Source organism: Leishmania mexicana, chromosome 32, assembly GCF_000234665.1.
Source record: "Leishmania mexicana MHOM/GT/2001/U1103 complete genome, chromosome 32".
Taxonomy (NCBI): Eukaryota; Euglenozoa; class Kinetoplastea; order Trypanosomatida; family Trypanosomatidae; genus Leishmania; species Leishmania mexicana.
In genome coordinates this window covers 1,277,763-1,293,542 of record NC_018336.1, presented here as the reverse complement: position 1 = coordinate 1,293,542, position 15,780 = coordinate 1,277,763, and the positions used below count along the sequence as shown (strand labels likewise).

At 57.2% G+C, this 15,780-nt stretch overlaps 2 protein-coding genes across 2 annotated transcripts; both read right to left on the bottom strand.

Annotated features, from left to right (window-relative positions):
• Nucleotides 1-3,665: 3,665 nt before the first annotated feature.
• Nucleotides 3,666-5,123, bottom strand: LMXM_32_2990 (hypothetical protein, unknown function; the record flags this gene model as incomplete). Its single annotated transcript, XM_003878508.1, has 1 exon — nt 3,666-5,123. The coding sequence occupies one exon, from the start codon at nt 5,121-5,123 to the stop codon at nt 3,666-3,668; it is 1,458 nt and encodes a 485-aa protein (XP_003878557.1).
• A 6,009-nt stretch (nt 5,124-11,132) lies between these two features.
• Nucleotides 11,133-14,756, bottom strand: LMXM_32_2980 (conserved hypothetical protein; the record flags this gene model as incomplete). Its single annotated transcript, XM_003878507.1, has 1 exon — nt 11,133-14,756. The coding sequence occupies one exon, from the start codon at nt 14,754-14,756 to the stop codon at nt 11,133-11,135; it is 3,624 nt and encodes a 1,207-aa protein (XP_003878556.1).
• Between the last annotated feature and the right edge of the window lie 1,024 nt (nt 14,757-15,780).

The following is a 15,780-nucleotide window of genomic DNA, read 5'->3' as shown; positions in this document are numbered from 1 at the left end:
TCGAGTTCGCCAAAGGCCCCCGTACACCGGCAACCTGGACCGTTGCTGTTCTCGACGTCTGACGGACTGAGGGCGGGCAGAGGGAGATTGAGAAGGCGATGTCGAGACGCTGAAGGAAGCAAAGGCGGCGCAGCGAAAAAGCGCAAGCGATTTTCGCGCAACTCTGCTGAAGCGGAAGATGAGAAGCAAACATGCCAGGCAGAGCAGCAGACACACTCATACGCTGAGCGACTGGACTTTGGACGTAGACCCAGATGAGAATCTCCGGCGTACAGACACGCACGCGCACACCGCCACACACCGCCATGCAAATGGACCATACAGAGTTTCATCAACGTGGGCTTGTCAACACATGTCCTACAGCAGTGGAAGGAGACCTACGAATGCTGAGAGCAAGGGAGAGAGGAGGGAAGGCGAAGAGGCCATCCCAGCACGGAACATCGAAAAAGAACAGAAGAGCAGAAGAAGCGAGAAGCTAAGGAAGTCCGTGCACACACACACACAGCCACAGTGTCAAGGGAGCGAGAGGAGGAGCTAGAATCACAGCGCGAGAGAAGGTCGCACGCACAAGTGCACACTGTCCAAAAGTGACGGGTGCCCATGCGTGCCCTTGTGCACCCTCAGTCCCCCGTTGGGATGTTCACTTCTCTCTTCTCCGGGTTTTGTGCAACTCCGATAACAGAAGAAATGGTAAACAAAGGTAAAACAAATGCACAAGAATGACGTTAGAGATCGAGAGAGACAGGGTGCCACACTGCCCATCAAAGACCGTGAGACCACACACGCACACCCACACACGCGATGAGCGGAGAACGGGGGGGGTGAAAACACACCCGTCCTCAAACAGAACAGCGCCAACACGGGTCGAGATGATAAAACAATTTCCGATCCAGAAAAACAGCAGAAAATGAGAAAGTGACGCAGACACAGCATTGCCCGAAGCCTGGCAAGCATTGCAGATTAAAAAAATCCCTTCCTTGCCGGCGTGTGTCAGCCCCAACACGAGCATGTCGACAAGCATCGGCATGCGGCCACAGTTCACCTAGCTCTGTCGCACTGGCGCCAAATACCCCTCCCCTAGGACGACACCTCCGCCCGTCGAATCGCGCCATGCGTCCCGCGCGCTCGCCCCGCCCCTTCATCGCCTGCTCCTCCTGTGCGTGCGGCGCGACCGGCGCCAAACACACTCGGCGGGGCCGCACGCCACCATACAAGCGGGCCGCGTCTACGGTCCTCCTCGAGGGCGGGTGGCGGTCGCGCCTGTCGTGCCGGTGCTGGGGAAGAGGGGCGGTCCAGGTGCGTGCCGCACGACCGCAAGGAGGAGCATCGCCAGCGTCAGCGGCCAGGGCCCTTCCGAGGTCCCGCGCACACGGCCCGTACGCCGTGCTTTGCCCCTCAGTACGCTCCAGCCGCGGCATCCCATTATGTGGCGTGGCGGCTCTCCACAGTGGGCACCCGATGACTCGATGGCGCCGTCCCGGGTGCCCTCGTCATGCCTCCCGCCGTCTGCGCCGCATCAGCCCACCCGGTCGCATGCAGGAGACGCCGCATGCTTCGCACACATGCACTGCGGGACAGGGGGGAAGGAGGGAACGGAGGAGGGGGACCGGTGTGGCCCTGCATGCGCCTTCCCTCCCCCTATCGCCCGCGCACGGCTGCCCTCTGGATGCTTGGCTCGCATCTGATGCACCATGCCAGCCGTGCGTGACAGCGCCGGCGTTGTTGCCCGGGGACGTGTCTGGATGCCCTGCCTGCATGTGCCGCAACAGGCGTGGCGCTGCCGTGAGTCCGCGGCGGCAGCGGCGCCACGCCTTCCCGGGAATCCGCACACAGACATGCGCCTGCGCACACAGCGCTCATGGCTTGTCGTGCTGAGGGGCACAGGGGACAGCGGCAAACGCCCGACGGTGGAAGCCCATGCAGCGCAAGCGAGACATGTCTGCCCACATCACCGCGTGCAGGTCCATGGCGTGAAACGCGGGCTGCTGTCGGCGCCCATCGATAGGCGAGTCCCGCATACGATATCAGGCACATCGCCGGGCCAGACGCCCTCGTGGAGCAGGCGGGCAGGGGGCGAAGACACTGGTGGGGCCCGGGGGCACCACACCGCTAGCGGAGCAGCGGGCACCACATGGGCTGTACCCCATGCGGCCACTACCAGTCCCCAGCTGCCTCGAATATCTCCACTTGGTGCCTCTTCCTTTGTATGGCACGCAGACTCCCCTCAATCAGCAGGGCCCTGTGAGGGTCGGACGGAATACGTTCGAGCCGTGCGGACACAGTGTCCATTGTATGGATGGTGCAAGTCTGGGCACGGTCGCAGATGGCTCCGATGCACCGTCGTCCTGGACAGGACCGCCGACATCGGTAGCGATAAGTCGCCATGATCTCCCTCCCTTCCTTCCCCGTTACGCCGTAGATGCTTGACACTTTCACCACAACATGTGTTGCGGCATTTGGCAGAGATGGGGGGCTGTCTGAGCTCCTCAGAGAATCGGCACAGGAGATCTCATAGCACGCAAAATTGATCGTCGCCATCGGGGGCACACTCAGACGGTGCAGCTCAAGACGTGCAGAACGATGCAGAAAGAACAACAAAGATGGACGCAAAATGGAAAAGGCGACATGTCGGGATGTGGAAGGTGTTGGGGAGCATGGGCAGACCAACGAGAGGCTCAGGGGCTCCTTGAGCGGAGCAAGCACGCGCACGGCGACTTTCCACTGAACACGCATCAAGGTGAACGTTTCACGAATATTCGGCAGAACAACAAAAAATGAGAGAGCAAGAGGCGGCGAGAAAAGAGAATGTTCTGTGCGACATCGGGTAGCAGAAAAGAAGCTGACGGGCGAACGGACACCGTCGGGCGGCGTAGATGCATCCCAGATTGGAAGGCGAGGTGGCGACTGCCGTGGCGGGATCGATTCACTCTAGCGCGCGCTCAAGCAAGCAAAGGACACAAAGCAAAGAGACGCTGGGGCAAGGCGGGTGGAGAAGACTGGGCCGTGTGCGAAGCAGATGGCTCATGGACCTCCGTGATGCAGAGGAGGAAGGCAGAAGAAAGAAAAGGAGGGGGAGGGAGGGCAAGTGTGAAAGCAGGGACGCACCAACAAAACAGACGAAAGAGTTGGTAGCGAGTCACGAAAGGAATTCCATCGAAAAAAAAAAGAATATTGCGTGTCGAAGAGCGCAGGCACAGACCCTCTCTCCCTCCCTCCCACACACACATACGTACATACACACATGTAGACTTCCGTTGGACTCGCGCGCACGTCACTTTCTCTGTTTGGCTTTTCTACACAAGGAGAGCAAAAGTGAGGAGGTGAAGAATAGCAGTGAATCCCACCGACGCCAGGGAAGGTAATAAGAAAAGGAAAAAAAACGCACAATAGAAAAAGGATACAGTTGGATGTTGCATCCGATTCTTGACGATGGAGGGACACTATCAACAGCATCGCCAGCCAACCAACTACTCAACAACGAAGCAGAAAACAAAAAATAGCGAGGAAGAAGGAGTGGTGTAGCGGGTTGAGATATATATATATATATTGTGCCACTCGATAAAGATGGAAAGGGAAAGGAAAAGGCCCGCTCGCGCCCGCGTGGGCCGTCCACAGGCTTCAAAGAAGCAAGCCATATCTTTGACACCCCTTTCCCTCAGCCAGCCCTACTGTTGACGCATACTTGAAAGACGCTTGAGACTGCCCTCATTCTTCAGCTGGTTGACCTCGTTTCGGCGCATCGAGTTCTGCCGCCGCAGCGAGCTCTGCCGCTTCAGACCTCCGCTGAGGTTCGATGTAGTGCGACCTATGCCCTCCGGGGGCATCGGGTGCTCCATCCGCGGCGACTGATGCACGGGCTGCGGCATGACTGGCTGCTGCGGTTGCATCTGGGCCCGCTGCGTCTGCCGCGGAGATGGCTCCTTCTTCCTCGGTTGGTTGGCGTTGAGATCGTCCTTGCTGAGAGACGGCGGGGCGGGGTGGTAGAGGGGCTCATAGTACATCACGTAGTAGTCCACGTACTGCTTGTACAGCTCTGGGTATTGCAAGCGCAGCAGGCGGTAGTAGAAGATGAGCTGCTGCTGGTACTCGAGCGGGTACTGTGCAAGAAGGTTTCCAGGAGGAAACGGCAGCGGCTCACCATCGTCCTGCACCTCCACAGACGACTGCACCTGCGGGTTGACTGCGTTGCTGAAGATGCCGTTGAAGTTGATGTTGTTCCAGTCGGGCGTTTTAGCAGCAGGCCCGGCAGCGAAGAGAACGGCATTGCCGTTTTGCAAATTGTTTGCTCCCCCCATCCCCGCAGGGCCGCAGCCCATTGAATTATTGCCGTGCATGCCCTGAGTTCCATAGCCAGTAGCACGGGCGACATCCCCTGGCTGCGGGCCCATGTGCCCATCCTGCGCATCCCCTATCATGGGCCTCGGGCCGTACGCCGACAGGCCGTTCATCACACCACAGCCAGGCTGCTGCCCCACCATCATACCCGGCATGCAACCGCCCTGCTGTCGCGTCTGCAGGGGGCTAATGGGCTCTAGGTGGTAGGCGCGAGACGCGACTCCCTGTAAATTGTCCTGCATGCGCTGTGGCTGCTGCTGATGCACGGCCCATTCCATCTGCCGAGAGTACATGTTGCCTTGCATTTGCGTGAAACCGGCACGGTGGTGCACGGTGAGGGGAAGGAGGGACAGACCACGCAGGCGGTAGTGGGCGAAGATGGCGCGAAAAAAAGGAGGCCTCAGGGAGTGAATGACAGAGTAGACGGTGATGTTGAGGCCACGGAAGCTCGTGGCAAACAGGTGCACGGATGGTACGACACGTCTACAACTACGCACACACACACACAGAAGCCCTTGAAAAAGAGAGAGGACAGGAGGCAAAGTGCAGCTCAAACGGTAGCAGAATAGCGCAGCAGACCTCGATAGCTCACGTGCTCGTGTATGTTGTATAGTTTCGCCCACGTAGTGGAGTGGATGCACACAGCAGATAAGAAAAAAAATAAAGTTTTCAAGACCGCAGTCCGTGAGCGCCAATGTGTGTATGGAAGCGAGTGGTAAAGCGTAGCTGGGTACGATGGGGGCAACCCACAAGTTAGATGCAGTAACGGCACGGTAAAAGAAGTGCATGAAGGGCGGGTTGCACGCGCACACCGCACGAGAGTAAGAGCGAGATCAAAAACAAAAAAAAATGACCGCGGGCGAAGTGGTAAGGATGAGAGTGGAGAGGCACTTGGAGAGAACGGAGAAGTCATGCATGAGGCACCGAAAAGCGGAGCGGTGGTGGTGCAAGTGAAAGTTTCTTTGCGCATGCGCCTAGACGCTTGGTGTCACACAAGCCTTCGCTGAGCGTGAGCACACAGTTGCCCGGTCCATCATTCCTTTGATCCACACTGGAAAAGCCCGAAGCAGGAGAGAAAGGAGCACCTGCGTCACATGCGAACAGTGCCCGTTGCGCGGAATAGCAAGGGGGGGGGGGCTGCGACATAGTGCGGCATGACAGGTTTTCTGAGAGAACTTTCGGCTCATCCGTAGCATGTGTGCTTTTCCATACAAGCACATCCTTGAGACCCCCCCAGTCGTGCAGTGCGTGCGAGTGTTCGCGGTCAACCCACACACACACACACACACAGAATAGAGGCAAGAGAAGAAGAAGCGTGGACACCTCTCATGTGCGTGTGTGTGTGTGCTCGTCAGCAATAACATCGTTTCGTATTCCTTTTCTTTCTCTGAGGGGGGAGGGGCAATGTGCCGTAGGCGACTTGCTTCTTGTCGGTGTGACGTTGATGAGACAAGTGAAGGGAAAGGGACGAGGAGAACCAAGGACGGAGGCGCGTAGCGGAGGGGGAGAAGGGGACGCGTGCATGTAAAAATACACAACGATGCAGACGACAGGAGCAACAACACCACAAAGATACATCAAACAGAAAGGGCGGGGGCTCTGTCGAGTATTTCCCATCACTGCTACTCAGCATACACGCACACACACAGAAATGGAAAAACAGGCAAAAGAGTCGAAGGCGGCGGCAGCGACAGCATTCAACGCCGCACATCAAGTGGAACAGAGGAAGTACGAGGAAAACGCAACGGGAGAGGGGAAAAGCACACAGCGCCTAAAGGAGGAGAAACGCATATGCATGCCCATTATATCTGCATCAAACGCCCAGACCCACACGCATGGAGATGAAAAGGACAGAGAAGCCACAGACGTCAAGAGGCAGTCCCATCCAACAACTAATTAGACAAGGCAGAGGCGGACGCTGTAGAGCGTTGAAAGCAAACGGGAAGAAAGCTGAGGCAGAGAATGCAAAGAAAAAAAAGAAAGTACTTCCACATCTAGAAGTGTCACACAGACAGAGAACGGCCTGGAGAAACACGCGAGCGGACTCAGAAGAGCGAGCGTGGCGTATCCTTGTGCGTGAAAGGCACCCAATACACAAAACAAACAAACGCAGTAACCACATACACCCATCACGTGTACACTTCCCTTTCCGTCGCGAGTGAGAGAAGCGAGAGAGAGGATGGAAGGGAGAGGATATGACACCGAGGCCATGACAGCAGGATTAGGGCGCGCCTTTTACACAAGAGCATCGATACGCGTACGTGCAACGCCTGTATCCTGACAAGAGTGCGGGGCCATGAGGTCGCTGATGGCCCCTTCTCAAAGCGAATGGAAACGAGAGGTAACACTGACAGGTGGAGCAAGGATATCGCGCCCACTCGACCATGAATGCTCGATCGCCCCCTCCCCCTCTCTGCCGCTCCCCCGCACCGATCACGTCGCAGTGTCAGGCACGGAGAGAAGCGTACAGAAGAGACACAAAACGAGCGCAACAATGACGCACACGAACAAAAGGGCACCTTTTCCTTCCGCGGACACCGGCGCACTCACATGCAGGCATCGGGAGGAGGGGAAAAGGCAACGACGAGATAGCAAGCGAGAGTTGGTCGCCCGCACTCACGGGGCCAAGGCACGCCGGCAGCGCTGCACATCAGTATACACAACGTAGTCGAGTAAAGCAAAAAAAAAGGAGGTGCTCAGGCACATCAACCGTCAAACAACGATGTGAGAAGAATGAAACGGAAAAAAAACGTAGATGAGAGAAATCGACGGCTCGAAAAAAAAGGATGGAAAACGAAAAGAACGTATGCGAAACGCAGGACAACAAATCAAAAGGGGTGGGTGGGAGGAGGTGACAGAGAACACGCACACGCACAGTGACGACATGGGAGGCGTCCAGCTCGAGCATAACCGTAACACTGGACAGAAGGGAAGAAAAAATAAAAGAGAGAAGCACAACGAGCCCAAGAAAGGCGAAAGGAAAAACGAGAGGCAGACAATAACAACAATACCCCCACCCTACACACACACAGAAGGCAAACGCATACTGGAGGGGACGCGCAGGAGAACAGCGGGGCGAGGTAGATGGAGGAAAAGCGGGCTGTTGAAGCGGGTGCCGTGGCGCTGAAAACAAAAAGACGCGTGTGGGCGCATTCGATTTCCCGATTACGCACACGCGCGCGTGCTTTACAACCCGGTGTGGCTACGGTAAACACCTAAACTTGAACTGTTCCTCGTCGAGGCCAGGTGACTCTTGCGGACTTGCACTCTCCTTTTTCGCTGACTCGTTGGTGCTCTTGAGCTTCTTTGCAAGTAGGAGTGGGGATGGAGTGGGGTGGGAGAGAGGGGGGTTCAAAAAGGCATGCAGACAAGGAAAGAGAAAACGACAACGAACGGAAGAGGGAGGGACACAGGCAAGCCAACCGCAGCGACACATAAGCACGCAGGCTCAGTCGTGGCAAAGTGTGATGGACGAGAATTGATGGGTGAGCGTCCACCTTGCATGACCCAAGAAACTACCACAGCAGCGCAGACGCATACACGCACACACCTTGCGCCTCGTCGAGCGTACATGGCAAAGACGTGAAAGCTTCACTACCTCCTCCCTCTTCTCCGCCGAAGCGGCAATAAAAGCAATGGGAAAAGGAGCGTGCCCAAGCATAGTCACATAGATAGATGCATCGATGTTTCACAAAGGACACGGAGCACCCCGCGAGACATTCGGGAGACAAGAACAGTCAACAGCCACGAATGAGCGCATCCGTGTCGAAGACCAATGAAACGAGGAAGAGAGGTGAAAATAAAATTGAAAAATGTATATATATATATACACACACACGGTTGGGTCAGAGGCACCACATGCGCGCTGCTTGCCGCAAACACGAGCATAGAGCCTGAAGTGTACGACATGCTATCCGAGTCTGCATGTGTGTCTCTGTCCATGCGTGTCTGTCGATACAGATCATTCGTTGTGATTGTGGTACTGGTGGTCTCCGGCTGGCACAAGCAACGATGGATGCACGCATCTCTGAGAGAGTGTCCGTGCCTGTGCCTCTGCACGCAAATCCCTCAGTCGGTCATCAGTGTGTGCACGGGGGAGGGGGTGGTGGTGCTGCTCATAGTGGGCAGCACGGATTCGATTGGGTAGGGTGCCTTAGTGATACGGAGTAGGATTCCGCCGACGGGAATGAGTAAAAGAAAAACCCAAAAGAGAAGAGCCCGCACACATCCGCGCACAACGTCATTGCGCCCCCACCTCACTCCTCCATCCTCTCTCCGTGCCACACACACAGACACTTGCCATCACGCTCCCCTCCTCACCGGGTCTCTCACTCTTCCAGAAAGAGAGAGAGGAAAACGAGGCAGAAGGACAAGGCCCGAGGGAGGAGAGAGCTGGGTGAGGGGCAAGTATGAGAGTAGCGAGGAGTCCACGACGAAGGTAGACGCCGGGCTGGGAAGTGGAGCTGTCTGTTCACATGCACACACACACACGCGTAAAAAGATAGATATAACGAAATGCGGCCAGGGTGAAGAGCGAAACGGATACAAGACGAGCAAAGACGAGATCAGGTCAAAGAAAAGCAGAACACCAAACAATGCGCACCAGCAGAGGACAAGAGCACGCACGAACATACATGCCGGCGTCCAGACAGTGAAGGACAGGGGACAAAGGGGTGGAGGGGAGTTGGGGCCGTTTGTCCCTACGGCACAGGGACCCAACTAAAAGAGGGGCCACGCGACTGAAAGGACAAAACCATCAGAAGAAAGAAGGTAAGTAGAGACAAATATGTGTGTCTGCGTGTGCGTCGAAGAGTGTGTCAAGGCAGGAAAAGGCGGCGATGTTGGTGGCACAGTGGGGAGGGGAGAAAAGAGAAGTCCATAGGCCACGGAAGCACACACACACAGACGAGCATAGGCGCACCTGGAGAAGCAGATACGCGTGCCCTACAGCTCACGAAATTGTCCATGTTATCCAAAGAAACCACTGGAAAAAAAAGTGAGTCAGTAAAGGGTGTGTGGCGGGGGATACAGAAACACGTCGATCCAGCAAAAGAGACATACACAAGAGACGGCACACCTACAAGCATACCAAGAGTAGCACAACACGGTAGCAGCAGCGGCAAACCAACGCATAGAACTGCAAAGAACGTGCACTCCTACATGAAAGCCGTGCTACAGGTCACACCCTCACGTGCCTGTACGAGGAAAAAAATGCAAAGAGGGGGAGAGGAGAAAATGAAGCACATACGAATAAAAGCGACTGCAACAGGATCAACAGCACCACGGAGGTGAGGTGCGTAAGCAAGATGAAAACGAAAAAAAGGGGGAGAGCGACTTTCAGTATGCACGTCTCATGGAGCGTGCGAGACATGTAAGAGAGACCTAGGGGGGAACAAGGGGACAGCGGTACTTCTGTTGCGGCGTACATGTTGTCTTTACGTCTTCCGTGTCTGGGTGTGTGGGTGTGGGTATGGGTGTGCTGCCCTATTCGATTCCATCTCGCCGTCACGTATGGTGTGCAGCACCCAGACGCGAGAAGAAATTACAAGAGATGAAGATGATCGGGGAGGGAGGGGGAGAGTGAGGGAGGGGCGCTCATGACGACAGACATGACCTGCAGAAAAAAAGGCGAGTGATGCGACGCCGAAGTAGCGAGCAACAACAACGGAACCGAACCACATCAAGCAAAGAAAAAAAGGGCACATCATCAACAACGCAAAGAATAGAGAGAACCACAATAAAGAAGGCAACAAGACACGCACACACACTTTACCCGTACACGGTCTCCTACGGCAACAGGCACAAGGCAGAATGAGAAGAATGGGGAAACAAAGCCACTTAGCCGAAAGTAAAAATAAAAAATAACGCGTGGATGGATTGTGTGCGTAAAGACAGAGAAAGAGAGATGGGGGCACGGGAACTCGTTCAAAGAAATTTCGCAGCAGCAGTCACCGAAAAAGTCACCGCACACATGGGGAGGCAGCGCAGGGGCATTCGCACGAGTACTGACTCCGTGTGGTCAAGAAAAGACAGTGATGGAGCCCATCCCCGTCCATGCGCATACACACGGACACGATCATTCTGGCGGCTCGCTCACAGACTCGGCATGCGACAAGAGCCAATCAAAATGATCACATCCACCTCCGCCCGACGCGCACGTGCAAACACTATAAAAACGAACGAGACCAAGAGGACTGAAAGACTCTCCTTTCGAGAGATTGGGGAGATGCAGCTCTCCCTCTCCTAAGGCGGCGCGCCCTACACGAGAGGTGGACAGACTCGCACACGCGCGCAGAGAAAGCCCAGGACCTGTTTCGCGGAGGAGGTTCTGTGCCTTCACAGAAGAAGATAAGGGAGGGGGACAGGGGGGAGAGAGAAAGTCATCGAAACGAATAGGAATAACAAAAACGCTTTCTGTGGTACATGCGCGTCGCTGTCAGAGGGAGGGAGGGGAGCACAGCTTCGGCACACGCAGGAAAGGATGCTCGAGGGGAAGGGAGGGACTGCAAATAAGAGCGATCCGCCCCCCCCCCCCACACACACACTCTCCCTGCCGCTGCCGCGCACGCACGCAGGAAAGCGAAACAGCAATGGCGGGGGAGAAGGAAAAGGAAGGAGTAGACGATGAAATGGAAGGTAAAGACGAAGAAGAGAAGGCGGTGCAGATGTCGCCGCAGCCGTGTGCAAACGCCTTTTCCCTTTCCTTCTTGCGGGTCACCCCTCTCGCCTGCTGTGCGGCATGCTACCTACAAACAGAGAGAGAGGCTTCCATGAACACACCATTGCGCCACAGATGATTACTTCTTGTCCTTGGAGGATCTGTGATGGTGCTTGTGAGAAGAGGGTTTTGAGCTGCGCCTCGACCCGGAGCTGTGACGACTGCTGGAGTGGTGCCTCTTCTTCCCGTCTGCCGAAGCTCTCCTGTGGCTAGAACTATGACGGCTGCCAGACGACTTGGCGTCGTCAGTCTTCGCGTTTCGTTCGCTGCTCTTCTCTTCGCCGTCGACGTTCCTCCGAGACTTATCGGCCGAAACCGCACCGGTTACTGGGGTCGCAAGGCTGCGCGTCTTGCTCGCGCCGGAGCTGGCCGTGGTGGGGGCGGCGGCCCCGGAGCCCGAGGAGCCGATGCCTCCTCCGCTGCGGCGGTACGTCTTCGGGTCGTGGTGCTCGGGATCCTCGATGAGGGTCTTGTACTCGACGTGGAACACCTCCATACTCCTCTTGCTGCGCAGAATGGTCTCCTTCTCTGTCTCCGACTTGGCCGCGGCTACCTTGATTTCCGCCCTCCTGAGGCTCTCCTCGGCAAAGGCGATGAACTTCTTCACGCTGCACGTCCTCACGCTGCGGTTCTGTATCGCATTGAGTCGGTTTATCAGCTCAACAACCTTCCCCACGCTTGTGTCACCCTGGCTGACGTGGGCCAGGAACAAGGTACAGCACGGGCCGCCAAACGCGTAGTCGAACAGCTCATGTGGCACGTCCGGCTTCTTGTCGAGGATGTCGGTGAGCACCGTCGGGTCCAGAGCACTGGCGGCCAGCATCGAGCTTGTGTACACATCCGTGGCCGTGACACCCTTCATGACAGCCGACGCGATGATCACCGTCTTCTTGCTCGGGTGCTGCTGCATAATCGCCGGGACCTTGGCGAGGGCACCGTTGACGGTGGACTCAAGCTGAAGCGCCGTGGGCTGCTTGATGGTCGTGGCCTTGTACACGGTAGGGCCGAAGAGCGGTGAATACGCCACGGAGAGCTTCTGCGGGGTCTGCGCTGTCGGGGTTTCCGAATCCATGCCGACTAAAAGGTCCGCGAGCAGCTCGTTGCCGCCGACAAGCGCGATGCTGAGACTCACCTCAGCAAACTTGTACTTCTGGGGAGCGACGCTGAGGAGGGAGGAGACCATGCTCTTGTAGGCCATCCACAGTGGCTGCTTGCTCAGCATATTCACCTCGTTTGGCGAGACGCTGCCGACGATGGCAGTGTTGTTACCGTTCTGGAACAGAGTCTGCACCTCGTTCACCAGTTCCGACTTCGTGCTGCGCCAGTCCTCCGGGGCACAGGTCACCACCTCCAGCACAGATGCTTCGGTGCCACTAGCGGCGTCCGCAATGGACTTGCCATCTGGGCCAACGTTGAACGTCTGTGGAAACGTTTTGCTGGCCTGCGAGCTCGCGATGGCGGCCACGCGAATCGGGTTCGACGCGTCACGCCCCTTCTCCGTGGCGTGGGCGTTGATGTCGCGCGACGAGAGCTGTGGCGTGTTCGCCGTGCGGCTCAGGGCGCGCTTTGCCGAGCTTGGGTATGCCACCGGCACGGTGTTGCGCGGGTCCTGGAGCATGGAGCGGCCGTCCGCCAGCATCGCATCCACACTCTCCAGCACTGCTACATCTACCTTTGGCTTCTGCCTCATCTTGTCGCTCTCTCCTGTGGCGAAAGCGATGAATCGGGCGAGGTTGCCACTGCGTGGCGTCGAGTTCTGGATGTGGCGGATTGCGTTGAGTGAGGCCACTGCCTCCTTGGCGGCTGAGGGGTCGGTGCAGTTCGGCATGCACAGCACCGCCACGGTATGACACGCCCCGCCAATGCAGCCCTTGATGAGGGCTGGTGGCACGTTTGCGTCGTTACGGAAAGCCTCGAAGTATGACTGTTGCTCGATCGTCACGTTGCTGACGAGAAACACGATCGAGGATAGCAGCACATCCGTGGGGCTGCTACCCTTCTGCGACGGTCGCACCTGCTTCACGACGGCCTCGATGACAACCACCTTGGCATCCGACCTCCCGCACGCCGCAGTGATCGCCGCGTCGACCTGGGGCATATGCGTTGCCATGTTGCGCACCGTGACCGTGCCAACGTTCATGAAAGCCGTTCCAAACACCGGATGCGAGCCAACCTCGACATTCGTGACAGCAGCCCCCTCGATGCAGTCGATCGCCTCCGTAGCGCTGCGCAGCGCACAGGCCGACACACTAGCGTCGTAGTAGCCCAGAGAGCCGTGGCTGGCAGCCGCCTTTGCCGTTTCCGACAACGCTTCCGCTAGCACCTGCCTCACCACCTCCGTCGCCATCGAGCGGGACTCCGTTGTCCCGTCCGTCGCGAGCAATACCGCCGTGTTGTGGCCAGCGTTGACGCTGTTGTACACACCTTGGAAGTTGGGACTGCGCGTGATCGCGACGGCGGTGGCGGAAGCGCTGGGACCCGTGCGCACTATCTCATCAGCACCCATCGCAATTGGCGGGTCGCTCGACAGCATCACCGTCTTTGCCGGGTTCGCGTCAGCAGAAATGACCAGCAGACCCACCACAGCGTTCTTGCGCTCGCTACTCTTCTTCTGAGCACCGGAAGTCTGCGTGACCACCCGAAGCGGAGCATTACTGGAGAACGCTCCAGGCTGCTCCACAGGATCCGGTGGGAAGGCGCCGGCATTATTGGTGCCGCTTGCCTCGCCGGCGCCAGTCACGCCAGTGGGGCCGTAGCCGGGCTGCGCTTGGTAGCCACTGCCAACACCAAACATGCCGTAGCTGCTGGTGCCGTTGTACTGCGACCCGTGCATGCCATTTGGGAATTGATCGCCGTAGGCACTGCTGAAGCCATTCGGACCAAACTGGCTTCCAGGGTTCATGCCGTACATCGATCCCGTCGGGCAGCCCATCATATCCATTGCGGACCTCATCGGCACCCCCATACCATACATGGATCCTGTGCTGTACATGGATCTGATGCGGTTCATGGAGCCCCCCAAGCTGTACATCGACTCCATCGGCACCATCCCATACTGGCTACCGTACATAGACCCGAACAGCGAGGCTGGGCGGGACACGTTCATGCCGTACATGCTGCCCATCCCGTACATGGACCTCATTGGGCCTCCCATGCCAAACATGGAACCCATGCGACCCATCATCATCGAGCCTGGCATGCCCCCATGAAAGGAGCCGGTGCCGAGACAGTCGTTGCGGTACGCGTCGCACGCGAAGGAGCCGCGGTCAACGTTGAAGGTGTAGCGCGTCTGATCGCCCAACGAACGGGCGAACGCTGGGCAATCGCTGGGGAGGTTGCTGTTCACCCGCTGTGGATCGGCCGCCCCTAGTACAGGCCTTTCCGCGCGCTGCACCCCGTCCACAGCGGCGGATTTGTACTCTTCACCGTGGCGCAGGCGCTTCGCGTAGGTGGCCTTGTTTGCGTTGGCATCGTAGTTGGCTTGCTCCATGGGCTCAAGTCCCGGCTGATGGGCCGACGGATGCCCAGCTCGCATGCCAGAGGAGTCCGGGCCCGCCTCTTGGCCCTGCACAGCCATCCCACACTGCTGTTGGAGGGGAAGCGGTGTTGGCGCACCCTGCGCCGCCATTGACGCACCGAATGCAGTCGCCGAACTCTTGGCCGGTGCAAAGTTGCTTGCCGGCGTTGTGGTGACCTGCTGCATCGCTACTTCAGCTTTGTGGCACACAAGCAAGGCACGCACAGGGGGTGAATTGTGTGCACGTGGCGAGTCAGAAGAAGGAAGCAACGCGAAAAGACTCCTGTGCACGCAAAAAAAAAACGCAGAGAGGCACGCACAGCACAGGATCGGCTATCAAAAGCGGATCAAGGGGGATGGGGAGCGGATGCTGAGACAGATGATGGTCTGTGTGCGTGTGTGTGTGTGTGTGACGGCTTGGGTGTGAGAAGGATGTTCAAGGATAAGCATATGTGCTATCCTATACGATGAAAAATGGAAAAGTGTTGTCGCAGCAACAGCAGCAGCAGCAGAGAAGTGGAACACAAAATAGATCGGTGCGGTGCTGATCGCCACTGTAACTTGGGGTGGGGTGGGATGGGAGTGGCGCGACGTGTGCAAGAGGAAGACACGCAAGATGGCGAGACGCATCAAAGCAGACGGAGAGAATAGGCGAACGGAAAAACAAGAGAGTCGGGTAAAGGGTCTCAGAGCACCGTCTTTGAGCGGCAGCGCTTTCACTGCTGCTCCTCTTGCCGCGCCTCTCACGCGTACACATACTTGCAGATAAGCTGGTGCGTCAGAGAGGAGACTTTAAAGGGTGAGGGGTCAGAGGCGCATGGCCGAATAGGCTTCCGCTCAACCAGAATCCGAGCTCAGCCAAGCCAAATGAATGCTTCTTTTCTCCGCTCTGCGAGCGTACTGCTGCCTACTGCTTACATGCACGCCGGGGTGCGAGGCCTTGTGGAGGAGAGGAGAAGGGGGGAGGAGGATGCACCGATTTGAGTCGGGTCCTTTGTGCGCCTGCTTGTGTATGCTGTGTTCCTTTTTCTCTGTTTCTTGATGCCCAACGGGTGAGACAACAACGCGCACTATGTGCGTGTGTGTGATCCGCAGCAGGAATACCTGTGCCGAAAACTGCGAAGGACAGAGAAAACAGGCGAACAAAAGGGAGAGAGGGAGCGGCTAGTAAAACGAGATAGGAGAGGTAAGAGCGCCAGATATGCTTCCT